General features: G+C 32.5%; 1 protein-coding gene across 1 annotated transcript; it reads right to left on the bottom strand.

Moving 5' to 3' along the window:
• Positions 1-4,372: 4,372 nt before the first annotated feature.
• On the bottom strand, positions 4,373-13,072 carry LOC127719282 (uncharacterized). The gene is made up of 4 exons (XM_052225298.1): positions 12,521-13,072; positions 8,652-8,809; positions 5,801-5,914; positions 4,373-4,462 (listed from the first exon to the last, which is right to left on the bottom strand). Exons 1-4 carry the CDS (start codon positions 12,579-12,581, stop codon positions 4,373-4,375), a joined length of 423 nt encoding a protein of 140 aa, XP_052081258.1. The 5' UTR covers positions 12,582-13,072.
• Positions 13,073-14,171: the final 1,099 nt, after the last annotated feature.

Raw genomic sequence — 14,171 nt, 5'->3', positions numbered from 1 at the left:
TTATTCCTAGTAGCATATAAAACAAAATATTCATTTTAATACTGGTCGGCCACATAAGACTAAGTTACTGCCGTTGTGAGGTGTGTATCTTTAGTGGTGTAACCCAGAGAGATAAGGCATAATTTAAGAATGTGTGGACTGATTTGTGTCTGTATATGCTTACGCCGCATTGCACGATTTTATGTATATCGTCATTATATTTGACCTCAAACAGATCTTATTTATAACAATGATTAAAAAAACCCAGAAAATAACCAACGACAACCACTGAATTACTGGCTCCTGACTTGGGCATGGTACATACATGATATAAGGCGGGATTCATTACGTTTTTGATCTTTCAATCCTTCCCTAACCGAGAACTATGAGGTTACAACATAACATAAGAAAAATCTGTAAAAAGTTGTTGGGAATGATATTAAGATCGACAAGAAGCACAACAAACAATTTACATAAAAACAAAATACCCAAGTACTGATTACAGAGTACTCATAGTTACTGAAAGCAAGTTCAATGCCATTAATAAAGAAATCATGTTTTCCCAAACTGAAATGTATATGTTGTTGAAACCTAAATTTTGGTGATTTTTATACAAATAAACATCTACTTTGAAAGAAAGTATTCAATAGTTCTTCAAAAATTAAGAAAGATTAATCGCAGCTGTATGCCAAATTTGACAACAATCTTTGCCATGGTTCACTTTTAGTAACTTTGACTTTAAGTTTGTTCATGGTAAATTTCCGCTATATATTACTGATTTTGTATTTATTTTAGGTAAACATATCATCAAGGTAACTGTTATAACATTAACGGTACCAATTTGTCGTCACCAGATGCGCATTTCGAAAATAAATGTCGCTTCAAAGATGCTCAAAATATTTGAAAATCCAAAACTTATTAAATAGATGAAGAGCTGTAAACTGTATAGACAGGCAAGCAATTAAAGCTTTGCATATGAGGGAGATGTATTTCTTAATTTAAAATAATTTCCAAAATTTTGTAACAGCACATTTTAATAACACGAAATCCGTATTTTCATGCTAGTACCGAGGTACTTACTACTGGGCTGGTAATGTAAGTATTATTAAATGTATGAATTGAATGACATTTAGACGGGTTTAGTCATAAACTGTGATTCATAACAATACAGGAACAAGTCTGCTAAAACATGAGCGCATTTGGTGTCATAGAAAAACCTGCAACTTGCAGATAAACTTTATAAACAAAAGGTAAATAAATGTTGTCAAGGAGACAATTTGCCGCTTTAACCACACATCACCATTCCAGTAAGTATGTCAAGCATATTTACTTTTTTTCATTATAGAGTTGCAGCAAATACATGTGCAATCAGATTGTTCAAAGGACCATTTGATTATACACAAAAACTTCTGTTTGATAAAATTGTGTGGAAGTATAGCGTAGTGTTTTTAAGGCATAGATGTCAACCGAATTGAAAGTACCATCAAAAGCACGTAATTTATCTAAAACATCCAAAGAGGTTTTTACACTCTAAAATTATTTAATTCCAATATCTTCATTTTTCTTTATTTAGTTTACGTAAGGGAACTTGTTAACAGCACAACAAGGTTAGTAGTGGAACATTTACCAGAAGATGTGACGAAACGATAATTGACGGGTTTTCGTGTAGGTAAGATAGCCATTGCATAGTAGGAAATTTCAAATGTTCGACAAAAGCATTAAACTGAGATATGGCAGTGAAACGATTGTTTACTATTTAATTATCTGTGTATAGCACGGCCCTAAATGTAAAAGTAGTTATGATTTCATTCTTATGAACTTCCGTGCAGTATTTACGTCATACTACCACCACATTGTTATCTGGTTTCTCGCCCGCACAAAACGTTTACAAGAAATTAAAGTTTGGTTTTAATCTTTGAACTGATTGTATTACATTCCCTTTTATTTATTTCTGAATTGTTTTCGAAATGAAATTTGGGAATATCCACAATACTCAGACATTTGTTCAAATACGAATTACGGGACTATTTGGCACTTTTCTACCGTTTACACCATTTTTTACGATAATATGAAATAGCATCTAAATGACCTAACGACATTATTTCCAATTTATTTTGATGGAGGACGATTTATTTAGTCCTTATTCAGAAAGTGTGCAACCTCTCAGTCCTGAACCTTGTTGAGGTTTCCCCAGGTATTCCCCTTGATTGAATTTCCTTTTCCCCACCTCTTTCGCCAAAAACAGTATATTTTTCGCCACTTTCAAAGTTTAAACATAAACATAGTTTTTGTTTAAACTTTTCCTTCTTTCTTACAAAACAAAAATCAGTTTGCAGCATTGTTGTGTTATCAATTATTATTCTAAATATTTATTTTTTAATCTACATTGTAATATATAAACTCTCAATAATAACAAACATTTCCTTTTTTTAAAGATACTGTAAAATTGCAATATAAATGATTTTATCATAAAAAAATTATATTTGATTTCTGGGGACATTAAATTCACCTTCAATAAATTCATCGGATACCCCCCTCCCCTAGTTGTAGGATCAAAAATAAAGTCAGAGATTTTTCTTAATGTTGAACAATTTTCTTCGTAAAAAACAGATTTCCTTTCGGGACCATCGATAAAAGAAAAAGTTGAGACGTAAGACTATGCTTCAAATACATGCGTCACTAAAACGATTGTGAAATTTTCAGATTTATTTACAATAATCTTGATCAAATTTGAAGGATAAAGACTAAAGTTAAAGAATATACTTGCTGTTGAACATTTTTCTTTTCTGGACCAAAGAAGAAGAAAATGAGACGTAAAACTATGCTTCAAACACGTGCGTCACTAAAACGATTGTGAAGTACCCACTTAGATGACACATGACACCATTTAGACACCCAATTTCATAAAACAATACAATCAACACCATTATTAATTAGCCCATTGTTGCGGATACTATAAAATGCAATCGGCTGATTATTGATTTTCTATCAAAACCCTATTGCGTGATGAGTTCAAGGTGAAATCCCGGTATTGTATTGTCAGCAAAAAATAAACAAGATGGACAAAGTCGAACCGCTCCATTTCTTTCTCCAAAGTCTGATGTCAATAATAAATATTAATCGCCACAATTTTAATTCCTTCGCAGCGGAGTATTTCTTGGCCATAGGGATCATACAATTATACAATTCCGACTGTTCCCAGTTTGATCTCGTGTTTATCATTTTGTAACTGAACACCGTTAATATCTCTCAATTGATTTTAGTACCCTACCTTCATATACAAAAAAGTACTTTACCGTGTTTTCAGGCATAGTTTTGTTTTACTGTTCATTCATAGTCGTAAATTATGGAAACGAAGGTATGAACTCATGCACATATCGTGTACTCAAATAAGACCATGATGAACTGTTGAATGACGTCCTCAGCAATCTTTGTAACATTGGAAACTTTTTTTTTCTATACAAAACTGTCACTGTTACGTTGTGTGTTACTGATAAACACTATTATATAGATAAATTTCCAAAAACAAAGGATAAAACATCGGAAAATGTTACAAGTAGGTTCAATGTAAACAAGATGATTTCTGAAAGAGAGGATTGGTTCTCTTATGATAAGGAGAACCCCTGCCCAATATTTCTGTTTGTATTTATTTTTTTCTTTTTACCTATCTGCAAATCCAAAGGGGACTTTAGTTTTGCTTCTCCTCAGAAAGTTTTGAATAGTACTCGTAAGACTTAAAACAATAGGGGGCCTCGGTGGCCGAGTTGTCTAAGTAGTTACTACTGTAATCACTAGCCAGTCAACACTGAGGTTGTGAGTTCGAACCCCGCTCGTGCGGGTGCACTCGACTCCAATCTTAATTGACTAGGATTGTTAGTTTTCCTATCGAAGGTCGGTGGTTTTCTCCGAGCACTCCGGCTTCCTCCACCAATAAAAACTGGCCGCCACGAAATAGCCCAAAAGCGGTGCTTAAAAGTGGCGTTAAAACACCAAAAATCAAATCAAATCTTAAAACAATAATGTTAACTACATTTGATTAAAAAGTACTAATTATCTATTCCCTTAAATGGTAATCGTCAATATAATCACTGAACCTTTTATATTGAAAAAAAACACGTAACGATGCCAACCTAGTCCATAACTCAATCAATTTCATTTTAGTATACATTGTGTACTCATGCGTTCAAAGAAATTATTGCAATAGGTAAAGTTACTACGTTAAAATAAGTAGGTTTCGTGGCGTGTGTGGTCAGAGTTTTGTGAATTTTTTGAAATTCTATAAGTATTTCAATAAATAATATTAGAATAAATAATAAAAATTGTCTATCAATAAGTTAATTCATTTATGAAAGTAATAAGACATTTTTTTCAATGATGTTCAGCTTATAACATTCTAGTTCCATTCTACAACATACAGCGTGTCTAACAAAGGACTTGTAATATTTGATAAGGAAATGTGTCCTCCACAAACTTGTGAAATCATCTGAAAAAAGAAAAGTTTTTAATTGAATTCCTTAATGAGTAAAGAGATAACAAGAGTCATTGAAAAAAACCATTGGCATATATTGGATTTCTGAAATAAAAGAGACGCATTACCATAGGATGGAGCTAAAATAATTTTTTGGACACTCATTCTTCACTTTACTATAACCATCAAATAAAAAAAAAGTTACAAAGAAATAGTATCATATAAAACATGTATAATAAACAAAAACTCATTTACATCACCTTAGCTGTATTTGGGTCCTCAATGCTCTCCAAGCTGTACTTTATTTGGCCTTTTAACTTTTCGATTCGAGAGTTACTGATGAGTCTATTGTAGACTGACGAAACGCGCGTCTGGCGTAAAAAAAATTATTGGATTGCCGTCTGATTGGAGTTAATCCCATATCTCTTTTTATTGATATCATAACGCTTTACCTTCGGATAAGAAAAACATCCATTTTATACTCAAATATAGATCGTTTAATTTGATTTTAATGCAGTTTCATTTTTTTTTTAATAAAAATGTGTAACTCAAAAGATCAAGCCCATATGCAAGACATACTTGACATATTACTAACAGCAGTTTATGCAGTATACCAAAATGCCAGCAGATGAAAAGACTATGATCCTATGCAATTTGCTTGTATAGTGCATTAGATAAGACGATTTGCACAAAATCAATGACAATGTAAACACATTTTCCCTTTATCATCCGTTATGACAAGCAATTCTTATAGTTAACACTCAAAAAATCATTTGAAGGACACTTGCACTTTTTATAAGCGTCCGTATTCTCTTCTTCTTTAAGTCATTTCGATCAACACATCATTCAGTCATGTTCAGTCTTTTAGTCAATTTTCAGACTTCTCCACTACGGTAAATTCAGGACTGTTCAGACAATTTGCTTGCTGTAAATTCAGTACTGTTCAGTAACTTTTCAGAATCCAGTTTGATAGTGATGTCTACAGGTAAATAATAAATATTGAACTGTCTGAACATAGACTGAACATATCTTAAATGACTGCGAGCGTGTTATCCAAACAGTACTAAATTTACTGCAGTGGAAAAGTAAAAAAATTGACAGAAAGACTGAACACAAGCATCAAATTAATTGTCGAAATGCATATCAAGTGCAGTAAAATTGGTAACGTTAATGTTATTATGGAAAACTCAGGCTTTGCAAGTATATTTATACTGTTATGTAAGGAAATTTGATAGAATTCCAGTATGTGTATCGTACCTGTCTATAGTTTTACTTTTCATGGAAGGGAGATAACTGAGATCTTTCGTTTGAATTCATAGGAATTTAAAAAGAAATGTATGTTGTGTCAGTTACCTCAATAACAGTACTGCTGCAGGACACCACTACACCAGCTATACTTTGCAAATCACCATTTATCCACTGAGCGGCTGGTACATAGTTCCAAATGGAAGGACAGTTGTCTTTTATCTATATAATAATTACACAATCAACAAAATGATGAAAAAAAAACCAAACATGCAGACAAACTGATTACTGAATGTATAACCAAAATAAAATAAAATTAACTCCAAGATGATCGAGACCATTTGGCCGGTTGTGTCGACAGGATAAGAGTCTTCAGCTAGACCGGCGTCTCTGGTTATTTGTATCCCAACTCAGACAAACGGGAATAAGACACGAGCGGCAAATTTATTGATCAGACAATAATGCTACGATAAAATCTAAAACTACCATGAGTTCACACGAAACTTATAAGAAATGGTAACTGAGTAAACTTCTTACTATTTCAGCCGTTTACCTCATGGAAAGTACATTAAAAGCATTTCCATGTTAACGTAGACTGTATCCTGCAAATACGTAAAGTATAAAAAAGTATAACAAAAATTCCGATCTCCAAGGCAAATTAAAAAGTCCGTAAAAACTGAACAAATCAAACACTATCAATCAACGAAACAAGTGAAAAACCACTGTCATAATCTTGACTTGGTGGTACAGGCTTCAACTGAGAGATATGTTTACACTTTGAAAAAGGGGCTAAGGATGTGTTGGTATTGATATATGGGAAGTTGAAAAGATGAAATCGCATGCTTTTCATAGATTCTAGTCTGGACTCGCTAATCTGCCTTTGGCTGTCAAAACGTTTGGTATCGAGCGTATCTGGTGAATGTTTATGCAAAAAAAGTAAAATAACAAAAATACCGCACTCTAATGAAAATTCAAATAGGAAAGTCCTTTATCAAAAAGCAAAATCAAAAGCTAAAACACATCAAACGAATGGAAAATAAGACGCTTACGTAGACTTACAGCTAAATACAATTTGGAAAAAGATATATTGATAGCGAGAACATAAACATATTTTTGGCATCTGTTATCCCAGCTTTCAACAAATAGATTAATATATGAAACATGCAAAATCAAATATATCTGAAAAATAAGAAAATCTTACCTCTGGACGTTTTCTCTTAAGATATATTTGTCTAAAGCATATATATTTATTTGGTTCATTCAACAATCATGTATATGGCGTTGCATCCAAAGAGAAATTAAAAGATACTCTTGTTTTGACCTTTTAACTTTTTAGGTCGAGCGTCACTGATGAGTCTTTTGTATACGAAACGCTCGCATGGCGTACAAAATTATAAGCCTAGTATCTTTAATGAGTTATTTGTTCAACAGAAACAGCTTACATTCAAAATCAAATCTTTGTATCTGTGAAAGAATCTAGTAAAAGAGAGGCGAAGGATACCAAAGGGACATTCAAACCCATAAGTCGAACAACAGTACACAAAACAACATAGAAAACCAAAGATCGAACAACAAGAACCCCACAAAAAACTGGGGGTGATACTAAATAGTAAAAGTTTTAAGTAAGGTGTGTAAACGAAAACCCTGACTTCAATACTAGTAAATTAAAAGTTACGTTCAATGAAATCTGAAACGGTACTATAGACATGAGCTTAGCCAACGAGTAAGGAAATCCGTAATAACGAATCAAAGGATCGTCACCATCCATAAAAGGAAAATAAACAATAGGGGACAGAACCTCATCTCTTTTGTAGTAAATTTTTTGTTTTGATTTCCCGTGTAGAACTGAGATATCCAAATAAAGAAAAGGAATATATCGCTGCTGATATAAGTTAATTTAAAGTAAATTCTCTTTAGTAAATTTCCGCAGTACAATTAGAGACTTCTTGATTATTTAGAGTATAAATATCATCAAGGTGACGTTAAGTGTTATTAATTTCATCCATTCAATGAAATTAAGACGGATCTTTACTATGTTTTGCCAGTACTTGAATATAAACATAATTGAAGTTTGTTTTTAATACTTGAAATTTACGTATAAAAACTTAAAATTGGCGTATATCCACAATACTCAGAAAATTGGCGTATATCCACAATACTCAGACATTTAATCAAATAGAAATCAACCGACTTTCTGTTAGATTTTTTATGTTAAGGTAACTTGTTATAACATAGCCATATGGATCATATTTTAACTTCGATGTTTTACAGTCTCGTGACGAAAGAGCATTATTTTCTATACGGACGTCTTATGTAAATGACGTACAATTAGAAATTAAACTTCTAATGGGTTTCTTATACCTATAAGAAATTAAAGGTGGTTCTATGTTATCAAAATAGGGAGGTATAAAGTTTTGAACGATAAAGTCATTTAAATACTACATAAATTGATAAATCAAAACCTGTTGTATTAGCTTTTTAGAAAATTTCTAATATGATATTTCGGGTTGTCGATACGAGATAACAGCCTATGGTGGCAAAAATGTATGACACGCCCTCACTTATATACTGAAACACGACAAAAAAAATTTAACGAAGCATAGTGAAAGGTCTGATTCTAACGAGAATGTCTTGTATTTATAGTGTCAATATTTCTTGGCGTTTTTCCTATTCTCAATTCCAAAATGTACTCAGCATACATGTGTATCAGTGAAATCAATATATTTTGATACAGCTTTAAATGATTGATTGTTTTTGATGAGTGTTTCTTTTCGTATTGTTACTTACTGGAATTGATTGTGTATCCTGGTTTATTCAAGGATCCACTGATTAGTGATGTTTGACATTGGGGAATTCCAAATATATGCCTGTGTTGTAATTAGTATCATGAATAAGTTTTAGTGTAAAATGTCAGACGCATGCATTTTATTTTACAACCGTACGAAAAAATATCACTTACTTGGATCCCTTTTTGCCATTCTGATCGAGAAGGAGCTTTACAATGTTTCATTACGAGCGCATTAGCAGATTTACCGGAACACTCAACTGCACCATTCATATGTACACTTTGTCCGGAAGCTAGATCCATGAGAAGGTCTAGTTTGTTACATAAACGTTCTGAAATATTCAACCACATCATATTATCAAACTATGAAAATGGATCATTTTCGTATAGTAATTTATTTTTCATTAAACCAGAAATATTCGATGATCTACATAATTATAACTAATATTTGGGATTCTTTTTATTACTATTTAGCATAGTTTATTATTTTACTGTGTAAATGTTATCCTTATGATTATAGGCTAACAGACAGACTATTTAATAATCATCAACATAAAAATTGTCATAAACGCTAAAAAGACAGACGAATGCAAAACTCGGCTCATTTTGACCCATTTTGTATAATAAAATGTTTTCATCTTAGAACCACTATATTTCTTCTTTATAAACAGTAGTTTTATTTTGCGTTAGTTTGGTAAATTGGCCAGCTACCCAGCTTCCTCAGACCGTAGAAATAACATGGATCCAGGAAAGTTAAAAATAATACTAATTTCAATGATATAAAACTGAACAGAAACAACAAGAAACAATTCGAAGATTCTTGTGGAATTTGAAAGCTGTTTTAGATTTAACAACTCTAATTTACAATATCAAGGGACAGGGTCACATAGCTACAAGTTCCTTTATTAATAACATGAATATTGTGGACAACATGGACAAACAACAACGTTATCATAGGTCTGATTGCAAACTTATCAATCGTTATAAAAAAAAATAACATCAAACTTATTTTACACTTATTCATCTTTAAGAATGATGGAAGACATCAACTACTAGCAAACTGGGTGAAAACACAAATAAAATTTACATAATATTTTGAAAGAGTGGGATAAAATATTGTTTTTCAGTCAACCTTATCAGTGTAAGGGTACCATCAGAGCTTTTTGTCACCGTGGGCTGTTCCCTTGGATAAACCTCACGCTCATGAAATAATTAGAGGTATGAATCATCTACATTCTATAAGGAGTTGTGGTATCATTGCAAATGAAACAACTATCCAACATCTAACAGTTTTGATAAATTACATGCTTTTGGTAGTCCTTTTAAATGTTTCAATTCGGTTGCAGTTGACATTTTATTTCTTTTTGACTTTATATAATGAACTTCTTCAGAATCAAATCAAGCAGGAGTTTTTATAACATTTTAAAAGGTGGTTCTTTGAAAAATCTGATTGCACATTTGTTTCTTACTCATGTTGTAACTCATACTGTAAATCATATAAAGCTTACATGTAACTCATGTTGCAACTCATATAAGCTAACATGTTAATCATGTTGCAACTCATACAAAGCTAACATGTAACTCATGTTGCAACTCAAACAAAGCTAACTATGCTAGATACAGTTACTTGAACTGTGATTAGTTGAATCAAGCTGTAATTTTTCTCATTGTCACCTCTCTATAGGTTTTGGCAATACAGTTTATCGACAGGCTGTAGGTTTTCTTTATCACCAATATCGCCATTTACGGCCAACTGCGCTAAGGAACCGTCTCTTTATATAAGAAAAACCCACTTATTCTTACCTTGATGATATTTTTCCTTCAGATAATCAACAGTTCTCTTATTTTAGAACGAAAATTAACCAAATGAAACTGACTTTGAATAAATTTGATGTAAAGCCCAGTATGTCTGCTTTTCTAGATTAACTGTTTTTTTTAATAATAATGATTAGAGTGAATTTTTGTTTTCGGTGATTATATCTGGGCCACATTAGCCCGCAAGATACTTCTCCTTTACATTTCATTGATAAAACCGATATATATGTACCAAATAGCCCCCCAAAGATAAAATGTCGTAAAAATTTAGCAAATACATGAATCTATTTGTAAGTTTGAAATCGAAAAAGCATTTCGTTAAGACATTTTGGGAGTGTCTGTAATTCCATGACAAATACAATATTTAAAACTGTTTACCGTTCCCGAAAAACCAAAACTACCTATATCATGTCTTTTTCATAAGTTTTAATTGGTTTGATCAAACGTATAGTGTTCGTATAGGATTTGAATATTAGATTACTAAATATATATATGGGTGCTAAATATTTAAGATATTTTCAGCTGACAACTTTTGAACAACTTTCGGCGTTAAAAATATTAGTGTATCATCGATATGATTAAATTTAGCGTTATTTTTCTTTGTTGAATTTGGAAGTAGACTTTTTCAAGAAATTGTCGGCATTCCTTTGGAAACGAACTTTGTGCCTCTCCTTGCCGACCCTTCTTATTTTCATATGAGTCGAAGTTCCTTCAGACACTTAATTTCACATTCAGATATATTGATGATGTTCTTTCCATTAACAATCCAAACTTTTTTGATTGGATTCCATTAATATTTCCTCTAGAACTAGAAACTAAAGAAATAACAGATACGGCATCCTCCGCCTCATTTTTAGTCTTTGACATAATCGGTCATCACAGTACCAGAATCTATGACAAACGAGACGATTTTAATTTAATAATTATAAATTTCCCCACCTTAGCAGCAATATACCAACTTCACTTGCATATTGGAAAAAGTAAAATAACAAAAATACTGAACTCCAAGGAAATTCAAAACGGAAAGTTCTTTATCTAATGACAAAATCAAAAGCTCAAACACATCAAACGAATGGAAAACAACTGTCATATTCCTGAATTGGTACAGGCATTTCCTTATGTAGAAAATGGTTGATTAAACCTGGTTTTATAGCTAGCTAAATCTCTCACTTGAATGATATTATATTGACAACAATGTATGAGCAAAACAAACATACATAGTTCGACTGTTTTCTGCTCTTTGTTCGGGTTGTTGTCTCTTTTACACATTCCCCATTTCCATTCTCAATTTTATAATAGCTAAAAATGTCAAAAATTGGGGTACAGCAGTCAACATTGTTTTAAAATCTTTATCAGTATAAAAACAAATAACTATTTATATTTCCCAACTCCTTCGATATTCAAGAGATTGCAGCTGCTACTCAGACTTTATAAAACGTCAACAGTGTTTGAGCAGAAAGTTGATGAACCAAGGTTATGTTAAAGAACGTCTCGTCCTTTTTCTAAACAAAATTTCATCTGAAGATACCAACACCTTATCTTCCGTATCAACTTCATAAATAATACATGATGGTCTTTAAGTATAGATTCTGGGTACTGATATTGTTTATCATCTTAATTACGTGTTATAGTGCTCTTTTAATTTGTCGTTGTATACTTTTAACCTTTACTATTTAGTCCATTTTTTTTAATATACTTTTGGGATGGCTCTGAATTTATACGTCCCATCATTGTGCTATTGTGCAATGGTCATTTTTGTATTCTTGTATTTTATTTTTCCTTATGTACTTTGACTATAGAGTGGCTATATGCCATTTTGTTTCTCTTTGTTGTTATAGTTATTTGTTTTTAAAGTGATTAAGATTATACACAATGTTGACAGTTGTACCCCAATTTTTGACATTTTTACCTATTAATATGTCTATTTGTTTTGCTCACACATTGTTGTCAATATAATGGAAGAGGTTTAGCTAGCTAGTTTAATCAACCATTTTTTTACATAAAGAAATGCCTGTATCAAGTTAGGAATATGACAGTTGTTTTCCATTCGTTTGATATATCTAAGCTTTTGATTTTGCCATTTAATACCACATCTTCTTATTTTTATACTAAAACTGATAGCCAAGTCCATCTAAGGTCAACTTTGTCTAAGGGAGCTAAAACTTTAGTTTCTCAATAATTTTTAAATTCATACACGAACAATTTAAAAAAAATAGACAGACACGTACTTGAGCGTTTTCCGTGAGGTCCAAAAGGTAACAGTGCTGAAATGAGTAGAATAATATACATATTGATCTCTTAAGTCAGTAAAACATTATAGCGGACTGAACACAATCATATCTTCACATATAAAGAAGATGTTTTATTATTTTCACTGGATTTCATATAACATAATATATGAAGCAAACATTCCGGTTATAAACTATGTAAATGTTTTGTACCTGTTGTTGATGTAGCAATGCAACATGCCGTACTGTCGGCCTATTTTCGTTTGTGAAATAACTGAATAAGACTTAATAGCAGATTTAAAATTGTAATCAATAACACGCTGAAAGACATAAGAGAAGCTCGAATTTCTAGCCTTAAGGAGCACACAAATTCACATAATTGCACCAAAGATTTATGGTGTGGTTCGTATTGCTTAATCTTGATTTTTTTGTGAAGTGTTTTGTTAGCTCATGTTCACCTTTTTTTACTTTTTGCCACTTTATGTTGTTATCTGGTTTTCTTCAATCTATAGAATTTCTAATTCCTATTCGATATATTCTTTCTAAAAGAGAGACGAAAGATACCAGAGGGACAGTCAATCTCATAGATCGAAAACAAACTGACAACGCCATGGCCAAAAATAAAAAGATAAACAGACAAATAATAGTACAGATGACACAACATAGAACTAAAGACTAAGCAACACGAACCCCACCAAAAACTGGGGGTGATCTCAGGTGCTCCGGAAGGGTAAGCATATCCTGCTCCACATGTGGAACCCGTCGTGTTGCTTATGTTATTACAAATCCGGTAAATAGTCTAATTCGGTAAGTCACATTCGTGAAAAGGGAAGGGTATTGTAGTTACGACATAAGGAACATATCCGATATCATCTGTGAAACGGTTATTCCATAACGGTCAACCAACTCGTGATGGCGTCCGTAAAATTTACGAAGGGATGATTTCAACATCACCATTTGGAACTCTTGGTTTAATAGCTTCCTTGTGAGCAGCAATCCTCTATCAAGGAAATCATGATAGGAAACACAAGCCCGGGAATATCGTATCAATTGGGAGATATATACTCCGTATGCAGGCGCTGCTGGAATGTTGCTACATAGAAATGGAAAGTTCACAATTGGGAAGCTGATATCATCTCTTTTGTCGTCAAGTTTTGTTTTCAACCGACCCTCATTGTCAATTTCTAGATGTAAGTCAAGATATGAGGCAGACTTAATTGTATCTGTAGTATCCTTTATCTCTAGTTCGATGGGATAGATTCGTTCAACATAGTCACCAAATTTTGTATTATTTAGTGAGAGAACATCATCTATATAGCGGAACGAAGAGTTAAAGGATATTGCTAACGTCTTATCTTTCTTCCTTAGAAGTTCCTGTATGAAGTCAGCCTCATAATAATAAAGAAACAAGTCGGCAAGAAGAGGGGCACAATTGGTTCCCATTGGAATTCCGACAGTCTGTTGAAAAACACGTCCTCCAAATGTAACAAATATGTTGTCAATCAAGAAATCAAGCATCTTGATAATGTCAGTTTCAGAGAATTTTTTGTTTGAATCAGAGTGATTCTTTACAAAGTAGGATTTATCCCTCCCCAAGACAAGACACTTGTATCTACGTTCGCCATTCTTTTTAATGAAACAAAGTAATACC

This window comes from Mytilus californianus, unplaced genomic scaffold (genome assembly GCF_021869535.1).
Source record: "Mytilus californianus isolate M0D057914Y unplaced genomic scaffold, xbMytCali1.0.p SCAF_11, whole genome shotgun sequence".
Lineage (NCBI taxonomy): Eukaryota > Metazoa > Mollusca > Bivalvia > Mytilida > Mytilidae > Mytilus > Mytilus californianus.
Note: the sequence above shows the minus strand (reverse complement) of the source record. Positions and strands in the feature narration are given on the sequence as shown.